The sequence below is a fragment of the Euprymna scolopes genome, chromosome 11 (genome assembly GCF_053919585.1).
Source record: "Euprymna scolopes isolate OS-2025 chromosome 11, ASM5391958v1, whole genome shotgun sequence".
Lineage (NCBI taxonomy): Eukaryota > Metazoa > Mollusca > Cephalopoda > Sepiida > Sepiolidae > Euprymna > Euprymna scolopes.
This window is the reverse complement of record NC_136492.1, coordinates 93,546,462-93,568,169: the sequence shown is the minus strand read 5'-3', so window position 1 is coordinate 93,568,169 and position 21,708 is coordinate 93,546,462. Positions and strand designations below refer to the sequence as shown.

The 21,708-nt window shown below is 33.4% G+C and overlaps 1 protein-coding gene across 4 annotated transcripts in view; it reads right to left on the bottom strand.

The window, feature by feature from the left end:
• LOC145287966 (filamin-A-like) overlaps positions 1-21,708 on the bottom strand; it is a 311,755-nt gene that overhangs the window by 144,639 nt on the left and 145,408 nt on the right. For all 4 annotated transcript variants that reach the window (XM_080135939.1, XM_080135937.1, XM_080135940.1 and 1 more), the window contains exon 3: positions 15,983-16,288. In XM_080135939.1, the coding sequence (XP_079992065.1) occupies positions 15,983-16,288 (306 nt within the window). The remainder of the gene's footprint in view (positions 1-15,982; positions 16,289-21,708) is intronic.

The window sequence follows — 21,708 nt, the reverse complement described above, 5'->3', positions numbered from 1 at the left end:
GAATCGTGTTATGATAGAATATAATTATATGCATTGCTTAAAAAGACGCTTCGATTCAGCAGATAATGGAAAAAAAATTTTAGCAACACCAAATTTAAAATGTTCTGATTGTTCGACTAAGTGATGTCAGTAACTGTTGCCACATATCGCAACCCCCATTGCTTAAAAAAGGAAAAAAAAGAATTAAGCGTTTTAGGCAATCAGTAATGTAATACAAATCTAAAACATATATCTTCCTATCATTGCGATCTTAATAGCGAACTGATATTATGTCTGCTGTCCAAACAGTCGGGCTTCAGAGCTCAACTTCAAACGTTACGTTCGCTATTCCGAACGAAACATTGATTACGAATATGTGTGTGTGTTATATAATATATATATATGTTAGTATACATATGCACATATATAAATGTACTTATATATAATATATATATACATTATACATGTATATTATATATGCGTGTATGTATATATATATATATATATATATATATATATATATATATATATATATATATGAGCAAACAGTTAATAAAATGTTAAAAAACACTTTGAAATGAGTTAAAAATATATTTAATCTGAAAAGGAAACACTAGATAAATGGATAGTCCTTAATCCGCGGAGTTTCGAAGAAATACTCTCCTTCTCATCAGAGGGTAGAAATTAGCAAAATGCGGGATCGGATTTTGCATGCAGAAGTATTTGATGAAACTACAAGTAAGTCAAAGATCTTACTTGAAAACAAAATAAGTTAAGCAGAGGGAATATGGTAAAGAAAAAGGTGATTACATATGAATGGATAGTCTGGTGGAAGATAAAAAATCCAGTGACGGTAAAATCCAAATGTAAAACTTCAAGAAAGTTAAAAGAATTTCCATTTGTACAAGTAAAATCCAAAGACATCCCATAATTGGAAAAAGATGGTCCATAATAATCCAAAGGCAGAAATCCATGGAATAATTCACAAACATGTGTACAAGGAAAAAAATAATATTAATAAAAGAAAAATAAGATGTGCTTTTCACTCTACTTCCGAGACATAACTATAAATAAAAAAGATCTAGGAAGAAAAAGTAGAGAGAGAAAAAAAGGAGAGAGAGAGAGAAAAAAAATGATAAAGTTAAATATAAAATAAAGGGAAACAAAAGTCAAAACGACCCAGACCGGAAATGTTAAAGGCGCGAATATATATATATATATATATATATATATATATATATATATAACTACTTCATTTACTCACATAAATTTTATATACGAAAGTATAGATTTATGCGTAAACTTTAAGTATTTACTTCAAAAGTGCTCAATACGTAGGTAGAGCTAGTTAGTAATTTATGAAATATATATGGCGATTAAGCTACACTGAATATTCTGCGTTTCATACACTATAGGATTCGTCAGGCTTATGCGCGAATTCTTTGGTTGCTTCTTGTTTTTATATATGTTGAGGATTTTTAGTTAGCCAATCAGCTTTCTAGTATCCACCGCGCCCTTCCTATCAGCCAATGGGCATGCATTTTATCGAACAAAGGATCTGTTTTAGAACTAGGTTAGTGGTTTAAGGTAGACGTTTTCCTTTTATATATATATATATATATATATATATATATATATAAATATACCTATGTGTACACACATACATACATACATGCACATATATATACATATATATATACATATATGTGTGATCGTTTATGTATATTCATGTTTATTTAATTTATTTATTTGTTTGTTTTCTATTGTTATTGTGTGTATAGTGATAGATATTACTTGAAGTAATACTTTCAAGGAGACCCTAGCCAAAAAGGAAAAGCTCAATATTTAAGAATAGAGCAATATATAAGTTTCGTGGTTAAATTTTAAATTCTGATATTTATTATATATTCCTTTTGACAAACAATAAATTCTTAAATCGAATATATGTCTCTATATGTTGTTTTTTTTTTCAGAATTTAAAATTTATCCACGAAACTTTTGGTTATAATCCAATAATCTTTTATTTTTTTCAAACTTAACTAATACGCTTAACTTTTTCATTTTTAATATATAATTTTAACGATAATATTCCTTGTATGACCTATTTTATTTGGATTGGTTTTAAACCAGCATTGGAACATCTGCAGAATTATTTTTTAATATTTAAAGCGTCAAATAAGACAAGTCCTCAATTATTTTTGTTTGTAATAGTATAATGTAATATTAAGTAAGTATGAAACGGATAAAGGTAAATGATTCAGTATGAGAGTTTTAAAAAAAATACCCCTTCTCCGCTATGATGACACACATTTTCTCACATTGTTTCAATTGTTCGAACTACTATTCGCATTTGAAATGTTATTCTCACACTGTTACGGATAATGTAACATTCAAACTTTTTCAGGTTCGTCTTAACACGTCTTAAATGGCACAGTTTTCGAGTAACAATTAGTTCTAAATGACAGTCTCTTGGAGGTTGAAGGTTCAATGCCCACTACAGGCGATACTAACCATGAATAAAATATGATTACTTATTTAACACCTCTATCTGGTTATAGATGATGGAGCAAGTACAATCTACGCCATGGATGAAATAGTGGGTCTAGCTAGAAATTCCATATAAATTACTGAGTTTTACATAAGGATACCAGAGTTCAACAAGATGACTTTGAAAACATCGTATGTTAAATTGTTTGAATCGTCGTAAGTATAACCCCCAAGAATAATCCAATTTATCAATTCTTATCTAAAAAATATCCCAAATATAAAAAAAATCTTTAGTGAATGAATCGCATTCGTGAAGTAAATAAAGGGTTCCCTTCGAAATTCCGACTAAATCCCCGAGTTCGACAGAAACATTTCCAAATTCGATAAGATACACCTGAAGAAGGTAGGAGGTTACGTTGACTAAAATGTTGTGAAAATCACATTCAAAATGAGAACAGTAGTCCGAAAAATCCAAATAATGCCAATCCTCATCTCAAAAAATTCAATCCTCATCTCCAAAAGTTCAGAAACGTAATTCTCGAAATTTTTTTCAAGTTTTTAAAAAATTATTTTCAATTAAAAGAATTCATTTTTGGATAAAACACGTTCATTTCTATTATTTGTACATATATTTGAATGTTATTTTGAATTTACTAAGAATTTTGTAATATGTCGCACCGGAAGTTAAATGACGTCATAAAACGTATGGGATTTCAATGTTGACAATAGATAATTTCTGTGTCTTGACACTGAAACCCTTCGTTGTACTGGCAAACGCTTCTGTGTATCATGACGATGCTAGATTATGTAATTCGAAATAGCAAGCAAACTGATAAGCATTCATTGTTGATAGACGATAATTCGTCCCCGAAGAAACTTATTATTTTGGCTTCTTTCTATTTTTAGATCGTCGTAGTGTGAGGAGTGTGACACGATACCATTATTCGCAGACTTAAGAAATAAAAGAATTTTACTTTTACTTTTAATTTTTTTTTTTTGTAGTGTTAACGTTGTTGACAGTTTTATGACTACACAGAAAATACAGCTTCTATCGTTTGTATACACTGTTTCTTCATGGACAACATTGTTGGATACAAATTGTTGAAAGCATTTTAAAAAGTAACGAATCCAGGGGTAAAATATGCATTTTTACAAGTTTTATTATTTTAAATTTAAAAAACTTTTAAAATTAAAAAGATTTGTATTACTTCGATTAGGAGGACTATTGTTCTCATCTTGGATTTTATTCTTACAACATTTTGGCCGATGTAACCTTCGACCTTCATTGCATGCGACTTTTTGAAATCGGAAATCTTTGTGACGAACTCGGGAATTTATATGTCAAACTAAATACAGACATACAAATTTTATTTTTGACAAATATGGTAAAATAGTTCCAAAAATTGAGTGTTTTTATTAGCTATAAAAGACCCTGGGTCACACCGAAGAGTTATCGCGAAGTATAGACAAACAAAATTATATAGAAATCAGTTAGTTACAACTTTTCAGAAAATTTTATAAAAATCCAAGGCATCATTTTTTTTAATAAGCACACAAGTGTTAATTTTAACCATTTTAATCCGAAAGGCGCCCTTAGGGGGACAACCGGAGTTTTCCCGGAAAATCTGTTCTGTTACTTTTTACTCATATCATGTTTAATGTTTGTGCAAAAATTCCTAAAATTCCAAGGTGTAGTTATTGAGAAAAGTGCGGACAGACGAACGGACGAACGGATAAGGGTGAATTTACAGGTCCACACTCCTTTTGTCGGGGGACCAAGAATTATAGATAAAATCATATAACGGTCGAGATTTGTAATTTACAGTTTAGAATGTATTTAGCAGTCAACGGTGAAGTGTGAAAATCAGTTATATCATGTAATTTACTGATGAAAAAATTTAAGTCAACATGAGAATTTTTTAAACATAATTTCTTTCATTGGAGATTTTTATTTGTCCTAATTACAAATATGTTCATGACTAGCAGACCGCCCGACTTTGCCCGGTCGTAAAATATGCATAGATATTATATTTTGATTCATACACAACCTGAAATATGTGCATGTGAGTATTTTGTTTTTCCTAAACAGTTCACTTCTTGCAAGTAAAAAATACTCGAGCTGAGATAGGAAGCAAAACCTAACGACATGAGTCAAGTACGATAACCATTGGAGCAGATTGCAATATTTAAAAAGTGTTTTCAAACCTCGTGAAACAATTGACAAACAGATAAAAATACGATGACCCCCCCCCACACACACAAGGAGCAATTTTTCAATTTTGATCCCATTAACAGCTTTTTTCTGGATGAAAACTAATTAAAAAGTTTTCCACGTGTCTGTATACTCTATAGACCAAATTTAAAGTCTGTAAATCAAAAACACGTTCACATACATCCTCATTTTTATATAGATTAGAATGTTTTCTTTTTTGCAAATTTTTCTCATGCTTCATGTATCATGTCTGTTTCGCAGACATCGATGATTGCGGCTCATCAGTCCCTTTTTCATTCATAGTGTCACCATGAGGTTCTTTGTAATGTAGTACCTACAGTAAGTTGGTTGGTTGGTTGGTTGTTTTTGTTTTACGGCATATCAACCCTTTCCAGATTATTTAATGCCGAATCCGATGATTTCGAAAAAAAAAAATTTTAATAGAATATATTTGTTTTTTGTAAGTCGGTTTCTATTTGACCCATAGTTGGGACCCTAACAGGTACTATCACTCCGGGTCAGAGTGAACCTGGGAGCAATGGCAATTAAAGGGTGGCTCCACACTCCCCAAAGCCCGCGAGCTGAGGCTTCACCATCGGATATAGTTTAAGGCCATATCCAGGACCAGTACCTACAGTAGGTTGCAATTATAGGGGCAGTGCTATACCATTATATCTCAATCAGTATAATTTGCTTAACACAACGAAGAGTTGACCAATTTCAGAAGAAACCATTCATCACCTTCCTGCTGTGACTGACGGGGGTGGGGGGATTCAGTAGATAACCGGGGGGGATAGGAAGCCCTTACTGCTCCTAATGATGGAAGTGCTTCCATACCGCCACCTAATACCGCGCGTAGTCAAAAATAGTCACCCGTCTGATACTCGCCAAGTTCATCTTTGCTTAACTTCGGCTGGCTGCCGTATTCATTACAAATACTGAACAGAAATATTTTCATAAAGCCTTTTCACATGTGAAGAATGGCTTTTAGATAATAACGTTATCATTCAGAAGATCAGTAGCGGAGGAGTGCCCGACTTTGCCCAGGCGAAAATACGCTTAGGTATATTTTAATTTGTCCAGATTTCATATATATTATTATAGAGTCGTGAGTTCAAAAGTAAAAAAAAAAAAAGTATTTAGGCACCACCAGGCAAAATTGCATTCAAAGCTGGTGACGTTACTATTGTATCAACGCATATGGACTGATTAAAATTAAAAATAAACTACAATGAATGCACAAAATGTTCAACGAATTTTTTAAATTTGAAATATTTTTTACCCCTTAAAAACTATTTTAATTGGCTAAAGACCCATTAAAGAACGGTATAAATAAAATCCAAACATTTGCAGCCCCTAGCGCCGCTCTGCAACTGTTAGTTTCGGAGAGATAGGGTTTGAAAATATCGCGACAGACAGCCTATTAGATTTATTTTACAACAAGAATACATAGAACATTCATTCGTTTAAAAATAATTCAATTGCGACATTTTATATAAAGAAATAAAGACAGGACAGATCGTTATATTTATTTAAATATTTAGCTGACAATGCTAATTGTTTTTTGCAGATGAAGAAGAGCCATTTTCGTTAATTGTAATGACTTTGACAGACATCACTTATTTCTAAATGAATATAGTCAATATAGTGCACATTTAGTCTCTATGAGTAAAACATCTTAGTTTTAACTGACAGTATATTTTATAAAAGGCAGTTGTCTACGTTTGTCCAGATAAACCTAAAAACTATAAGACAAAGACCCACAAAGATGATATATTCATGAACGACGTGGCACCGAATGAGTAACATTTAAACGAAATTATTCATTCTTTGGAGCTCAATTGAGCTATGTTTCTTCCATGGGTGAAGTCTTTTTGTTTTCAGATATTTTATGCACTAACTTGAACAGAAAATACTGGCTCTTTCTTGAAGGAATTTAGTATATAAAGGAGTGTTGTCTGTGTGTATGTCCAGAGAGAGGAATGAACTGGGAGAAGAAGAAAGCGGAATTGGAGAGAGGGGGGAAAGATACAGACCAGAAAGAGGTAAAGAGATGCTTTAATAGATACATGTTACATTTTCGCCTTGGCCGACGACGGTTAAACCTGTCAGTAAGAAAGAAAGGATAGAGTTCCTTTCTATGTTAATAGAGGCAAACAAATATATTCCTGTGCTCTTAATAGTTTTGTGACTACCGACACATAAATGCTTTACTCACAGACTCAAAAGAGAAAGACACATATAGGGGACAGAGGAGAAAAGAAGAGATTTTATTTATTTATATTTTATTAGCAAAGCTGTACTCGTATATTTTTCTGAAAGTAAGACTTCACTCGCGTATATTATTATTATTATTATTATTATTATTATTATTATTATTAGTATCAACATCATCATTGTATCACACAAGCCATCATCAAAGATTTCTCTGTCAAAAACCTGTGATGTTACTTGGTGTCTAAATGGCAACAAGTCTCTCCAGATTCATAGTACTCTCCACCTATTTCGATAACTTTCTAGATAAAGTCGCGTTATCGCAACAACCATTTACCATTGATTTTTCGCTGGCAAGGGCCATTGATCTTCACTGGAATTTGGATAATAATAATCGTCCCTAAGGTAAGAATCCACAGTGCTTTTTCTCTGTCTTCCATTCTCCTTGACCCTTCACGAACATTTGGGTGTGATGTCAGTTGATGCCGACATTACAATTTTCACTTATACGATTTCAGTTAGCTTGATTTTATCTGGTGTTCCTCTGTGTTTTTCTTTTACTTTTGTTGCAGAGTCTATATATGACCGTTGGCGTTTGTAGCTCAAGTTAGTCTCTGCATTCAAGGGTTTCCTTATTATTTCAGCCGTTTTTTTTTATTAATGTTATCTTCTCGGCCATCACGCTGATTTCAATTTCTCCCTCTCTTTTTGTGGAGTTTTTCGGAATTGTTGCTAGTGCTCTCCTGATTTTTGGTGCTATCTTGATGATATTCATCTTCCATATACCTTTCACCTATCTGGCCTGTTCTGTGCATTTGCTTCGCTTTTCCTTCTTATTGATATTCATCCTGCGGCTTGCTGGAACAGCGAAATCTACGTTCTAACAGAACTTCTTCTTCTTCTTAACTATTATGAAGCCCTGTCTTCTTGCTTAGATAGGTTTATCTGTTTTTACATTCATGACCACAGGATCTTGTAGTTTCCGTTTTCAAGTATTCCTGTCGGTTTGTATTAGTACCATTTGTCTGGGTGTTCAAGATGCAGCTGTTAGCATAGATCCCAGTGTACTGTCTTTGCCCTTGATCGTATCTATTCTTATATTATTTAGGGGCTAGTCTGCTATATTCACATATCATGTGGTTTATCGCTTTGTCTCTTTATCCACAAAGTCTTCATTTTTGTTTCTTTATGTGTTGTCGATAGTTGCTTTGATATAGTTGGTTCGTGCTATCTTGTGTGGCTGTTATTAACGATTTATTTTCTGTTTAGTTATCTTTTCTTAGCTATATTCAAGTGATTTTGTGAGTCTTATCTTTCGTCATCTTTGTGAATCGTCCGTGTAGTGTACGAAATCTGGCCCTTAATCATATAGACCATGTTGCCTATTTGTTTCTTTATAATGCCGGACTCCCAGAAAGTTTTATTATTTCTGTGAATCTTGTAGAAGACTCTTTCGCCAACTTTATACCGATTTTGTTATCGTTTTTTTAAGTTGGGGCTATTCTGGTTTGGTAACAACTTGTGGAAAATCGACCTAACCTTGCGTCCAAACGTGACCTCCGCAGATGTCTTCAGCATCTCGATGTTTGCATTCGCAGTGACTCTTAAAACTTGTAAAAACTGTTGGATTGACTTATTCGTCAGTAATCCACTAGCTTTTTTTCAGAACTCTCTTGAATGTATGAACGAATCTTTGTTTGTCCATTACTACTTGGATGGTATGGTGTAATGATTATATATTCGATTAGATGATCCTCGCAAAGATGTTTAAATTCGGTAGATGTGAATTGCGTTTCATTGTCTGTGACAATGCAGTTTAGTACTCCAAACCTAGCGAATAGTTCATACAGGAAGATGTGGGATTCTTGCATTTTAGTACTTCCAGCCACTTAGATAAGCTGTCTACAACAATGAAGTAGTAGAAATCATCTAGAGATCCCGTAAAGTCCAAATCAATTCTCGACCAAGGTCGGTCCGGTTTTGCCCACGATCCGAATTGAGTCGAAGGAGCTTTCATAGCTAATTCGCATCCTCTACACTCGCTGACTTTTTCTTCTATATCTTTATCCATGTTTGGCCAATAAACGAAAGAGCGCATAAGGCTTTTCATTCTTGATATACCTGGATGTCCTACATGGAATTTCTTGAGCATTTTTTCTGTAATGTCGTAGAGATTACAACCCTGTCGCTATATAACAGGACGTTATCGCAAATTGAATAAATTTTCTTATCCAGTTGGTTACTGTTTTTTTCTTTCGTGCTTATACTAAATTCGTCCACTTCTGCCTTAGTTTTAATCTCATCAAGCGTTACTGGAAGTCCTCTTATCATGTCACAAAAAGTATTTTTTACTTCAAATTCCGCTTGAATGGCTGCTATTATCATATCTTCCAATGGTCCTGTCTGCTTGGGTTGATAAACTGTCTGCATGACCAAGTTTTAGATGGTACATACTCCATTTGCAAATTGTAGTTCAGAAGAATAGTGCCCCATCTTTGGAGTCTATTCGCCGTATGTTCTGGTAGTCTCTCTTTCGATCCGAAAATTGTTAACAATGGCATGTAGTCTGTTTCCAACAGAAATTTCCTATCGTGCAAGTAACGATTACTTTTTTTACCGCGATTATAATGCTTAGCGCCTCTTTCTCAATTTTCGAGTAGTTCTTTTCAGCTGGTAGAAGTGGTTGGGATGCATGGGCTATGAGTTTTACTTTTCCATAATCCATTTTGTATAATATGCATGCTCCTATACCATAGGCGCTGGCATCGCTTTCAACTCTAACGCTTGGGATTATAGTGTGCCAGAAACAAGTAAGACGTTAATATATCCTTAATTTCCTGAAATGCTTCTTCGCACTCTTGTGTCCAGACACATTTTGGTCCTTCCTTAAGAGTTTATTTACGGGTGATCTTAGATTATGTATATTTGGCACGAATATATTATAGTAATTCGCCAAACCTAAGAAACTTTATAGAGTCGTAATATTTTCTGGAGCAAGCATGCCCCTTATTGCACTCAATCTATCTGGATCCGGCCTTCTTCCATGTTCATCGATGATTTGCCCTAAATATTTAATCTTTTCCATTAAAAAAGTACATTTTTTCTGTTTTAGTTTAAATCTATAATCATTGAATACTTGGTTTACATGAGCCTTGTGTTGTTCTTTGCTAGCACTGTTCATTAACACATTGTCCAGATATTCTAGTGCGAAACCCAACCCATTTAACATAATGTCTATAATTTGCTGAAAAATAGCAAAGGCGACTTTAACCTCAAAAGGAAGTCTGTTAAACTTGTACAATCCCTTATGGGTATTGATGCATATCAGTTTTGAAAACTCCTCATCGATTGAAACTTGTAAATACTCGTCACTGAGGTCGATTTTAGACTAATATTTCCCTCCACTCAGTTTCGCAAATATTTCTTCAGGGTTAAGAAGAGGATAATGGTGATCTTTTAATGCATTTTTAAGCCTGTAGAGAAGTCGGCACAAGCCCGAATTTCCTTGCTCTTCTTTTTGATGTAAACTGTTGGTGTAGCACACTCACTGTGATCAATTTTTTCAATGACATGTTTTTGAGTCTTTCTAATTCACCGTCTATTTGTTCTATAGCGGCGTATGGAACATTTCTTTTCTTTCTGAGCACTGGCTGTTCATTTGCTTTCGCTACAAAGTTTCGTTTCTCCTTTTCTTTCATGCTCACCCTGTGATCAGCTGGGATAGCAAAGTCTACGATTTGACAGAATATTATTATTATTATTATTATTATTATTATTATTATTATTATTATTATTATTATTATTTTGCTGTTAACATCATTATTGATATTTTTATTGTTGCTATTATTCTTTTTATTATTGTTTCATTATTATTTTTATTATTGTTGATATCATTATTTATGTTATTATTATGATTATTATTATTATTATTATTATTATTATTATTGTTGTTATTGTTGTTATTGTTGTAGCTTTTGCTGCTGTTTCTCTTTTATTAGTTGTTCCGATTATACAGTAAGTGTTACTTCGATTGTTATAATAGGAGAAGAATTATTGGTATGATAAAACGTATTACTAACCCGGGGAATGGCGAGTAAGCCTGCTAGTTTATTTAATAAAAACGTCCTAGAAAAAATAGCTAGAAGCAACTGTTTTATTTAAAGCAGTCATTTTATTTATTAGTTTTTATATTTGATCCTCTTTGTTTTAGCCCAAATCGAAATCTCATATTATCTGTATGCTATAAACAACATGAATCCTAAATCATTTATTAAGTTAGTGCAGTCTAGGTTATATTAATTCAATAATGCTGGCAACAAAACACAAACGCACGAGCATAAAAAGTATATATATATATATATATATATATATATATATATATATATATATATATAAGAACACACGTACATACACACATTCCTGTATAAGTGTGTGCGTTACCTACAAGGAAGGATCAGACTAATTCGTTGAACCAATCCAAATTAATGGATCTATTCAAACAAATTAGTCTGATGACTGGCGTCTATTAGAATGGATCAGTGCTACGCGGGTCAGTATCATTATAGGTAAAATTATTGGCTTTTTGTTTAAGCTACTCTGAGTTTCATGATAATGCCTTTATTCAGCCGGATTTCAAACGTAGACTAATGTGACGCTTATTAGAGCAATTAAAAATACTCCATTTGCCCGGATAAAGTCAGAAATTACCGACGCGGGCTGGATGTCAGATATGTCGAAACAAATAGTCTATCTTTATATGCAATGAGGTAAGGCTATATATGTATAATTTTGTATTGCATTAACACCTAAGCAAATTAACCTATTGTTCTGACTTTAAGAACACAAGTTTATACTTTAGACATTATCTAGAATTCAATGCAGTATATTTTTATCGCAATGGAATAACGATTTTAGACACGGTTTAGTATCATTATATCTTGATTTTGATATTTGTACGAGGACAAAAAGCTACGGCAAAACCGTTATATTCTAGAAATTATTAGACTTGTCTTGAGCGGTTATTTTCACGTTCCTTCTCTAATAAGTTCATATTTTGTTTATTAAACGAGAATTTGTGCACGCCCCTCTTTTCAGTTGACGACTTTTACTTAATTGAGAACATAATGACAATCACATATACGGACAAAATTCTGCTCAACAAATGATTACAGCAGAATATATGTCCACCCGGGCCACACCGAATATCCATGCTAAGTTTATATAAAGTTAACACTTGTTAGTTGCAATCGAAACAATATTGTAATAATTTCCTTTTGATATATATAATTTCCTTTTGATTATATAATAACCAACAGAAGAATCTTGATTTTTGGCACTTTGAAAACCAATATACAGTAGCGTCCAAAAGTTAAGGACGATCGGTCATTTTTTTTTAATGGCTTCTAACTTTATCTATGAAAAAGAAAAAAAAGATTTTGGTGAATTTTCCAATGTTTAATAATGGTAATTAAAGAAATTTTTTTTTTAATTTTTGATTTTAATACATATTAGTTTTTTTTTTACATATAAATAAATTTAATTAAATTACAGGCGTCCAAAAGTTAAGGAACGGTGGAAATTCATTATGAAAAAATAAAGAATCCTTTCAGTATCTAGTGAAAAGCCCCTTGTTTTCAATCCCACTATGGCATCTTTTGCTGCAAGACAGAACCAATCGTTCACATGTTATAGGTGAAATATTATTCCAGGATGTTTTTATACATTCCCATAAATCATCAAGATTTGGGGGGGGGGGGTTCTGTGATCTTATCACCAATAATTTTCCAAACATTTTCAATTGGATTCAGGTCTGGGCTCTAAGCTCAATCCATAATGCAAATATTGGATCTATTTAGCTCTTCTAAAACTATTTTTGCTTTATGGCACGATGCGTTGTCTTGCATAAAGATATCAGAATTAGAAAGATTAGGTACCAAGTGTTCTCTAATCAATTCTTTGTACATTCGGCCATTAACTTTTCCAGGGACCAGTTTCTTTTGAAGATACCATGCGCCATACCATTATACTGCCGCCTCCAAATTTTACTGTACTTTTAACGCACTTAGGGGACAGTCTTTCTCCATTTTTTTCTTCTGACATGTGGTCTTTTGTCTGATCGGAAAAGATGAAATTTAGATTCATCAGTAAAATGAACCTTTTCCTAAAAATACAAGTGGGAAGAAAAAACTTCCCACTTGTATTTTTTGAATGGCTTCTAACTTTATCTATAAAAAAGGAAAAAACACTTTTGGGTGAATTTTCCAATGTTTAATAATGGTAGTTAAAGAAAACATATATATATATATATATATATTTTTAATACATATTAGTTTTTTACATATAAATAAATTTAATTAAACTACAGAGGTCCAAAAATTTAGGAACGCAGAAAAATAATACAAACGTTAACAATTTTATTAACAACAAAATGTCGACTCTGAATATTCGAAAAAGGCTATATGTACAAGAAAAAACAGCTTATTTGTGACCATTATGATGAAAAAAGTCCATAGGGGAGATTGCTAAAATATTGAAAAGGTCTAAAAGCGTTGTTTTTCGGATTATTGAAAATAGAAAAAAAGGTTTACCATTGACTGAAAAGAAAAAATCGGGCCGACCCCGAATAACAACTAAAGTTGTTATTCGGGAGAATAGAAAAATCACTCGATCATCTCGTTCTGATCGCTTTAAAACTGCGGCTTCGATATCCCGGGATTTTACATCCGAAACTGGACACAGGATTTCCCGACAAACGATCTCACGAAGATTAAATGAAGTTGGATTATTTTCAAGAAGTCCATGCTCAAAGCCTTTAATTTCTATTAAGAATAAAAAGGCCGGATTGTTATTCGCCGAAAAACATCATTTGTTTTGGGAAGAAAAAATGGGAAAAGGTTAATTTTTTGATGAATCTAAATTTAATCATTTCGGATCAGACAAAAGACCACATGTCAGAAGAAAAAATGGAGAAAGACTGTCCTCTAAGTGCGTTAAAAGTACAGTAAAATTTGGAGGGGTCAGTATAATGGTATGGCGCATGATATCTTCAAAAGAAACTGGCCCCCTTGTGAGAATTCATGGAAAAGTTAATGCCTGAATGTACAAAGAATTGATTAGTGAACACTTGGTACCTAATCTTTCTAATTCTGATATCTTTATGCAAGACAACGTACCGTGCCATAAAGCAAAAATAGTTTTAGAAGAGATTAATAGATCCAATATTTGCATTATGGATTGAGCTTAGAGCCCAGACCTGAATCCAATTGAAAATGTTTGGAAAATTATTGGTGATAAGATCACAGAAAAAACCCCAAAAATCTTGATGATTTATGGGAATATATAAAAACATCCTGGAATAATATTTCACCTATTACATGTGAACGATTGGTTCTGTCTTGCAGCAAAAGGTGATAGTGGGATTGAAAACAAGGGGCTTTTCACTAAATACTAAAAGGATTCTTTATTTTTTCATAATGAATTTCCATCGTTCCTTAACTTTTGGACTCCTGTAATTTAATTAAATTTATTTATATGTAAAAAAAACTAATATGTATTAAAATGAAAAATTAAAAAAAATTTTTTTCTTTAACTACCATTATTAAACATTGGAAAATTCACTAAAAATTTTTTTCATAGATAAAGTTAGAAGCCATTAAAAAAAAAAATGATCAATCGATCGTACTGTATATCACATCATTGTTCAGTTTTGCAAGTTTTGTTGACTTATGCAAGTGTTTCTGTGCGTATAATTATGAAGCAAGGGCAAGCAATCCCCAATCATACTTCTCCTGAATCGGCACTGTTTGTTTTCCTGTGGCAAGTAGAAGTCTAAAACGACTGCTAACAATGCCGAAATAAGCAGGGAGCACATATAGAAACTAGTGTTTCAATGTAATTGATTATATATATATATATATATATATATATATATGCATATATATATATATATATATATACTTATATATATATATATGTATATGTATATATATATATATACATATATATATATATATATATATATATATATATAAGAATCAGCAAATGCTTCCCCCCCCCATACTTTTAATGTCAGCGATATCGGTGAAATCGCTGTTTTTTTAATCCAATCAATTATTTGCTCTAGATTGGGACCAACGGCGGTGCTCCGGAAGATAGCTTCATATGTCTTCTCGCAGCGACTTAATTCAAATTACATTGTAGTCTACATTGGACTGTAGAGAACCTTCTGTTGATTATATAAAATTATTCATAGGTAACGGTTTGAATTAGTGTAAAATACAAAAGTTAAGAATCATAGTTCAATTGTGCTCAAAACAGGAACATTCATTTCGAACGCGTCCCTGTCTTATTTGTTGATTTTATACATTGGGCCTTTTTGCTTGTGCGGTGATAAAACTCCTCAAAAAAAATGGAACAGTTGCATTGAAAGCGTTGCCAGGGTCGCTGCGAAGAAGGTAGTCTATCTCTACCGTGCTAGAAAACAACTAACACCCGAAAGTATCCTGTACCCCTATAGGGCCACTATTTGCCTATGTATGGAGTATTGTGTCACATTTGGGCTGGTGCATCTGCTACTAGTCTCTCACTCCTAGACAAGGCTCAAAAGAGAGTCGCCAATCTGATAGGCCCTGAACTGGCATCTAAGCTTCAGCCTCTGTCCCATCGACGAAATGTTGCATCGCTCTGCCTGTTCTACAAGTATTTTAATGGTGAATGCTCTGGCGAACTGCAATCACTTGTGCCCCCACGATGTAGACACCCTCGACAAACGCGACAGGCAGCTAAATCCCACCCCCACACAGTAGAGATCCCTAGATGTAAAAGATCTTTCTACTCCAGTAGTTTCTTCCCCAGAACCGCTAGACTCTGGAATTCCATTCCAGGCCCCTGCTTCCCCAACTGTATTGACATGCAGGAGTTCAAGTGTAACGTGAAGCGACATCTTGCTGCCCAAATCCCAACATAGTACCCCAGTAGTTGTTGCCTCTGATAGTAGCCCCCTACACCAAAGTGGCAATGTGACTTGTTTGGGGTGAAAATATAATAAAAATAAATAAATAAATAAATAAAAATAAGAATTCAATTACTCACCGTTCTTTTGATTATGACGCCAACTGAGTAAGTGTCCATTTGTGGTTTAGCATTCAAGGAGGATGAAAAATCCTGGTAGTCTCCGAACGAGTCATTACGTGATCGAACGTTGTAAGCAACACCGGAATGTGTTGAATTCGGAAAGGACTGATCATGAATTCCACTTGATGCACCGGAATTGTCACGGGAGGACTCGTCGCTGAAAGTATCGCTGACAATTCGCCTCACCTGATGCTTTGGATAATGCCCATAATCAGTGTGTACCAAAGTGTTGATAACCTCTGGCTGTGAATTGAAGTGGTTCACCTGTACAAGAAAAGATTACGCTGTTTTGGTCAATGTTCGATATAAAATCAAGAGATCAACTTGAATAAGGGGAAAATAATATCAACTCATTAGCTTATTACACTGTCACGTTATTTTCTCCATAGGAGGCCCATACAATCTCAGTTACACCAAAGCAGTTTTTTTTTTCAATGATTATACGCACTTTATGAAATTAGGGCGTTAGCTCTTCATTGAAGAATTAGGCTTTCTTTTTAGAGAACCAATATTTTAAATAATAATGGAATTTAAACATTGTATGAACAAAAATGAATATATTTAACAAGTTCATCTGTTAACAAGACGATCGGCTTTCCATATCAGAGTGAATAACTGCTTGTTTAGTCAAACTGAAGAGCAGTTATACCGCGAAACACCGTCCATGTGTGTGCGTGTGTGTGTCTTTTTCTCTCTCTCTCTCTCTCTCTCTCTGTCTGTCTGTCTGTCTGTCTGTCTCTCTCTCTCTCTCTCTCTCTATATATATATATATATATATATATATATATATATATATATCAGGATAGTGTTTTCCGTGTTAGTATCGTTGATTAAATTTTAAATTGAAATACCTATGAAATACGTTTGAAAGCCGAATTACAACGCAATATATAATGCGTTATAATTCGGCTTTCAAACGTATTCTATCCCTATTTTAATTTAAGAATATATATATATGTATATATATATATATGTATATATATATATATATATATACATATATATATACACACATATATATACACACACACTTACTTCTGGTCGGGATATTCGAACCCATCACAAATTGACTATTGACTCCGTAGTTTAGTATCTTACCTCAGGACAACCGGCAATACAATTGCAAGAAATGGTGTGACTATAAATGTCAAATCGGCTAGCATAAGTAATAAACAGTCAGGGAATATTCGACGACGGAATATATATATATATATATATATATATATATATATATATATATATATGTGTGTGTGTGTGCGTACTTGCAAGCTGCCCGACATTGCCCGGTCGGAAAATTCGCTTAAATGTATCTTTTATTAATGCAAATTTCGTATTTATCATTCTATCATATTGGACTCAATATATAGTAGTGATTTAAAATGTTAAAAAAATAAATAATATCTCGTGCACCACAATTGAGAATATAAACTAAAACGTTTAGCTTACGATTTACTTTTTCCTGTTACGTTAATGCCTGAACTATGAAAGCATGTTTGTTGCAAGACTAAAAAATAAAATATGAATCAATAGCTATTACGTTACGCGTGCATATTCGTAATGATTTCGTTCGACCTTCACTTGGCAAATTCCATTTTTCTTTTAATTTTCACACGTTTGCACCGATTTTCCCTGCCTAAACCCCAAATATAAAGTTTCGCATGGGTTCGAATACCTTATATATTAAGTTCGATGTCTATGGATCAAAAACTGACAGAAGGGTTAGTAGGCACATTTTCAAAACATATGTACGCATACATAAATATATATAGAAAGAGGTTTGTGTTTTCTGTAACTTTTTTATGCAAATATTACGCAATGTCTGTCTCTGTTTCTGTCTCTGTCTGTCCTTGTTGCCATGTCACTAGTAAGGGTGCTGGAGGTAAACGTTTTGTCTGGGCTGACGTTATCCGCCTGATAGTCAGGACCCGAACCTTGGATTAACCACTAAGGAGGCTGTCCTATCAGCAGGCGCAAAGTACTGGGACTGCTGTATTGCCATTTGGTGAATGGATCTGGACCATGCAGTAGTCTCTGGTTGGGCCTCTCGATGCCATACTAGTGGGTAATTGTTACGGCTTTACCTTTTCGTGTGCTACAAAAAAAAAAAATTCCTGTCTTTTTCTCTCTTACTTTCCCTCTCTGTACTGCTCTAACCAAGTAAGCCGACCTATTCCACAAATCCCAAAACCTCAACATGAAATAACAAATTCCTAATGAACCGCCCCCTTAAGTAAACACTTCATCAAATCTCCTCACTAACGTAATGTACTTGCAATAACCCTTATCCCTGAGTGGCTTCCGGGCCTTGATAAGTGGTGATCACTGTGTAAAAAAAAAGTAATAGTTATTTAAAGATAAACATTTCATAAGTAGACCTAAAACTACTAATGAATTAATTAAAATTAGTGTTTAAAAGAATATTCAAATTAATCAGATATTTTGCAGATGAATGCAATTCCAAGATCCATACATAACAAAGTTGTATTTTCTTTTGAAATAAATTAAAAAGAAAATTCTTAATATGAATATCAATACACAAAAAAAAAATTATAGGAGCATTATATTGCGAACTAATAACAGTTGGACCTGCATAATTTTTAAGCTGACATGCCTGTAGTGGAATCACCCGTTTTGGGCTTTTTGCCGACTATGTTATTGCCATACATATAATACTCTTGTTGGATGGTAATGATGATAAAGTCGAGATATTTTCCTTACTGGTATAAACCGACGAACGTTCTGCAATTTTGTCTTAATATTTCGGCGATTTGATTAAGTTACACGTGCTTAAAATAAACGTTAAAATATTCTTGTTTCAATACTCAATAACATACGTTTTTCTATTCTCTACTAAAATGGTTTCTGTTAAATGCTGAAAAGCGTAACATATTTTTGAAGGGTGTATTTTCAAAGGACTTTTCGATTTCTTGATGATTAACCATTCACGTTCGCCATCTCGAAATATATACATTTCTATTTATTTGCTACTATGCAGCGATACTTTTTCTATAAAAGGTATTTCACGAACAATATCTCTAAAAAAAGATACAACGTTTTTCGCTTCTGATGCGTGCAACTTAAAATAAAATTTCACGCGTTTTTTGCTTAGAAAGGTAATATTTTTATAATATCTATACAGCCTATTTATTCTCTGAATAATGAACAAGGGGAACTTTCTAACAATATAACGTAGCAATAGTTGTAGGATAGCTGACTAGCGACAAAAATTAGTAGCAGCAGCCGTGGCAAGTCACGGCCACCGAGATTGGTAGCCACGGGCAAGTGCGCGTGAGCTGCGTGACAAGAAAAGGAGAGAAAAATACACTTAATGGTCAAGGGAGAAACAAAGTACTAGCCGAGGAAGTTGAGTGTACGAAAACGAGGGCGAGAAAGGGCCGGCTAAAGCCGGCGTGGAGTGGCGGGGTGAGAGACTTCTAAAAGTCACATCTTATACGGCAGAGAGTTGTAAAACGTGTGTGCATGAGATCTTTGAATGATAATGAAATGCGTTATTTTGGAAGAACCACGAATAAATGCGTTTGCAATTAAAAAAAAAAATGCCCAGTCGGATTTTCTTTTTTTCTTCTTTTTTATTAATTTGTTTCTGCGATAATACAAGAAAATGTGCGAGTTTTTTAAATGCAGCGACACGATTAAAATATATCAGCTATGTTGCAGCAACACTAATATTCAGTAAAACACTGTCTATATCTTGGAGGATGCTTGCAAATAAAACATATTCCAAAACTACTATGTTTCATAAACACTTAACGAAAAGTAAAACAAATTAAGAAACTATAAGTAAATAGAGTTATCACTATACAAGTATATTCGTCAAGAACAAGTGCTCGTTCGAGCTCCAATCTCTGGTCCCCCCCCTCGCTAATCTTTCACGAGAAACACCTGTCTAGCTGAAACCACTGTCAGTAATTTTCCCCACTCTTTATCTGTGCCTAAATCAAAACGTAGATTCCATGAACAAAGCTTCTTTCTTAGAAGTGCACCCCTGTCGAAGTCTCTTCCGTTTGCCTGTTTCCCACCTGACTACAACTTGAATGTCTTCAAGTCCAACATAAACAAGTTCCTGATGAATCGACCCCTTAAGTAAGACACTTTATCAAATCTCCAATACTAACGATTACTACGATACTATCCCTATTGATTACTGTACACGCAATACACCTTACCCTCGAGTGGCTTCAGGGCCTTGATAAGTGGTGACCTTCAAATAAAAATAATAAGAAGAAGAAGGAGATTAAAAACATACTTTCGACAATAATTTATAGAGTTCTTTAGCAACCATAATATTTATAAAATACTGTCTACTATGTTTTATTTCTGTAAAATTATTTCCTAACTGCCTTGGGACGTTGTATTTGTAGAGATGTGGATGATTTTATAGTCATATCGTAAGGATTTCTTTTTTACTTGGATGGAATTACCCGAGGCCATTGTAGGATGAAGGTTAGTGGGTATTAGATAGACGGTAAGACACCATAGTGACGATCAGTAATGGTGGAACTTATATATGACTTAATTATATAATACAACGACTCGGCAAGAACTCATTATATTTGAAAACAACTATGTTATATCAGGCCATTGTAAAATAAAATATGACTGAGTAACACCAGGTCGGGTCATCTAGTATTTAATAATTTTTGTTTGCTTCATTGTCATTCTTAAATATCCTTCTGGTCATAATGAATCGCCATGCAAAATACTCTTCTGTTCGTCATATTTACATAAAATCTTGCTAAACTGGCTGATTAACGACACCCATGTTTATTTTTGACGATGATTATTTAGAAAAGCTGTTCAGCGGTAAATCAATCTTTTCTTATTCACTTTTGTCAGTAATTGTTAACATGTATTTGTTCTAGAAAAATATCCTCACATTTCTTGGTACTTCAATAAGCCTATTTCGTCATGAAGAAACGCCTTATATTAAATAGGTCAATTTTAGGTCATACACTCATAGCATAGCATTTCGGTGCGTTTCAAGAACAAACATATAGTTTTTAATATTTTTTTTTAATTTTTAACTTTACTTTATATATGATAGGATTACGGGTGTAAGCCATGTTGGTTAGCTTCGTATTTAACTACAGTAGTGCTAAATGACACTATAGTATCATTTGGACGTTTAGCAGATTTATTTTGACCAATGCTGTAGATTAAATATTTAAAATAAATAAATAAATAAAAATCTTCATTTATATGACAATACGCGTTTTTACTGTTTTTTTATCCCAAACAAGAAAATTATTGCAACTTCCTACACACTACACACACACACATATGTATATATATATATATATATATATATATATACTCGGGTTTTTTTTTTATATTCAAAAGTAATGGACTAATGAATTCAACGAGGTTGTTAGATAGTGCTCAATAAAAAGAGCTGATAATACTTGTTTATTGTTATATAAACATGCTCACATCCCGCTGCTACAAACAGCCACTTGTTTCAATCAAACAACAGATATCATCAGGCAGCGACTTGACTATTCAAAAGTTCAATGAATAATGGATTTTTATTTTAGGTAGGAACTCTTTAGAAGTTGGAGTTAAAAAACTTAAAACACAGGACTTTAATTAAATAAAAAAGTAAAAAGGGAGAGGCAATTTAAATAAAGTTAAAAGATTACAATGGGGAGAGAGTGATTGAGAAG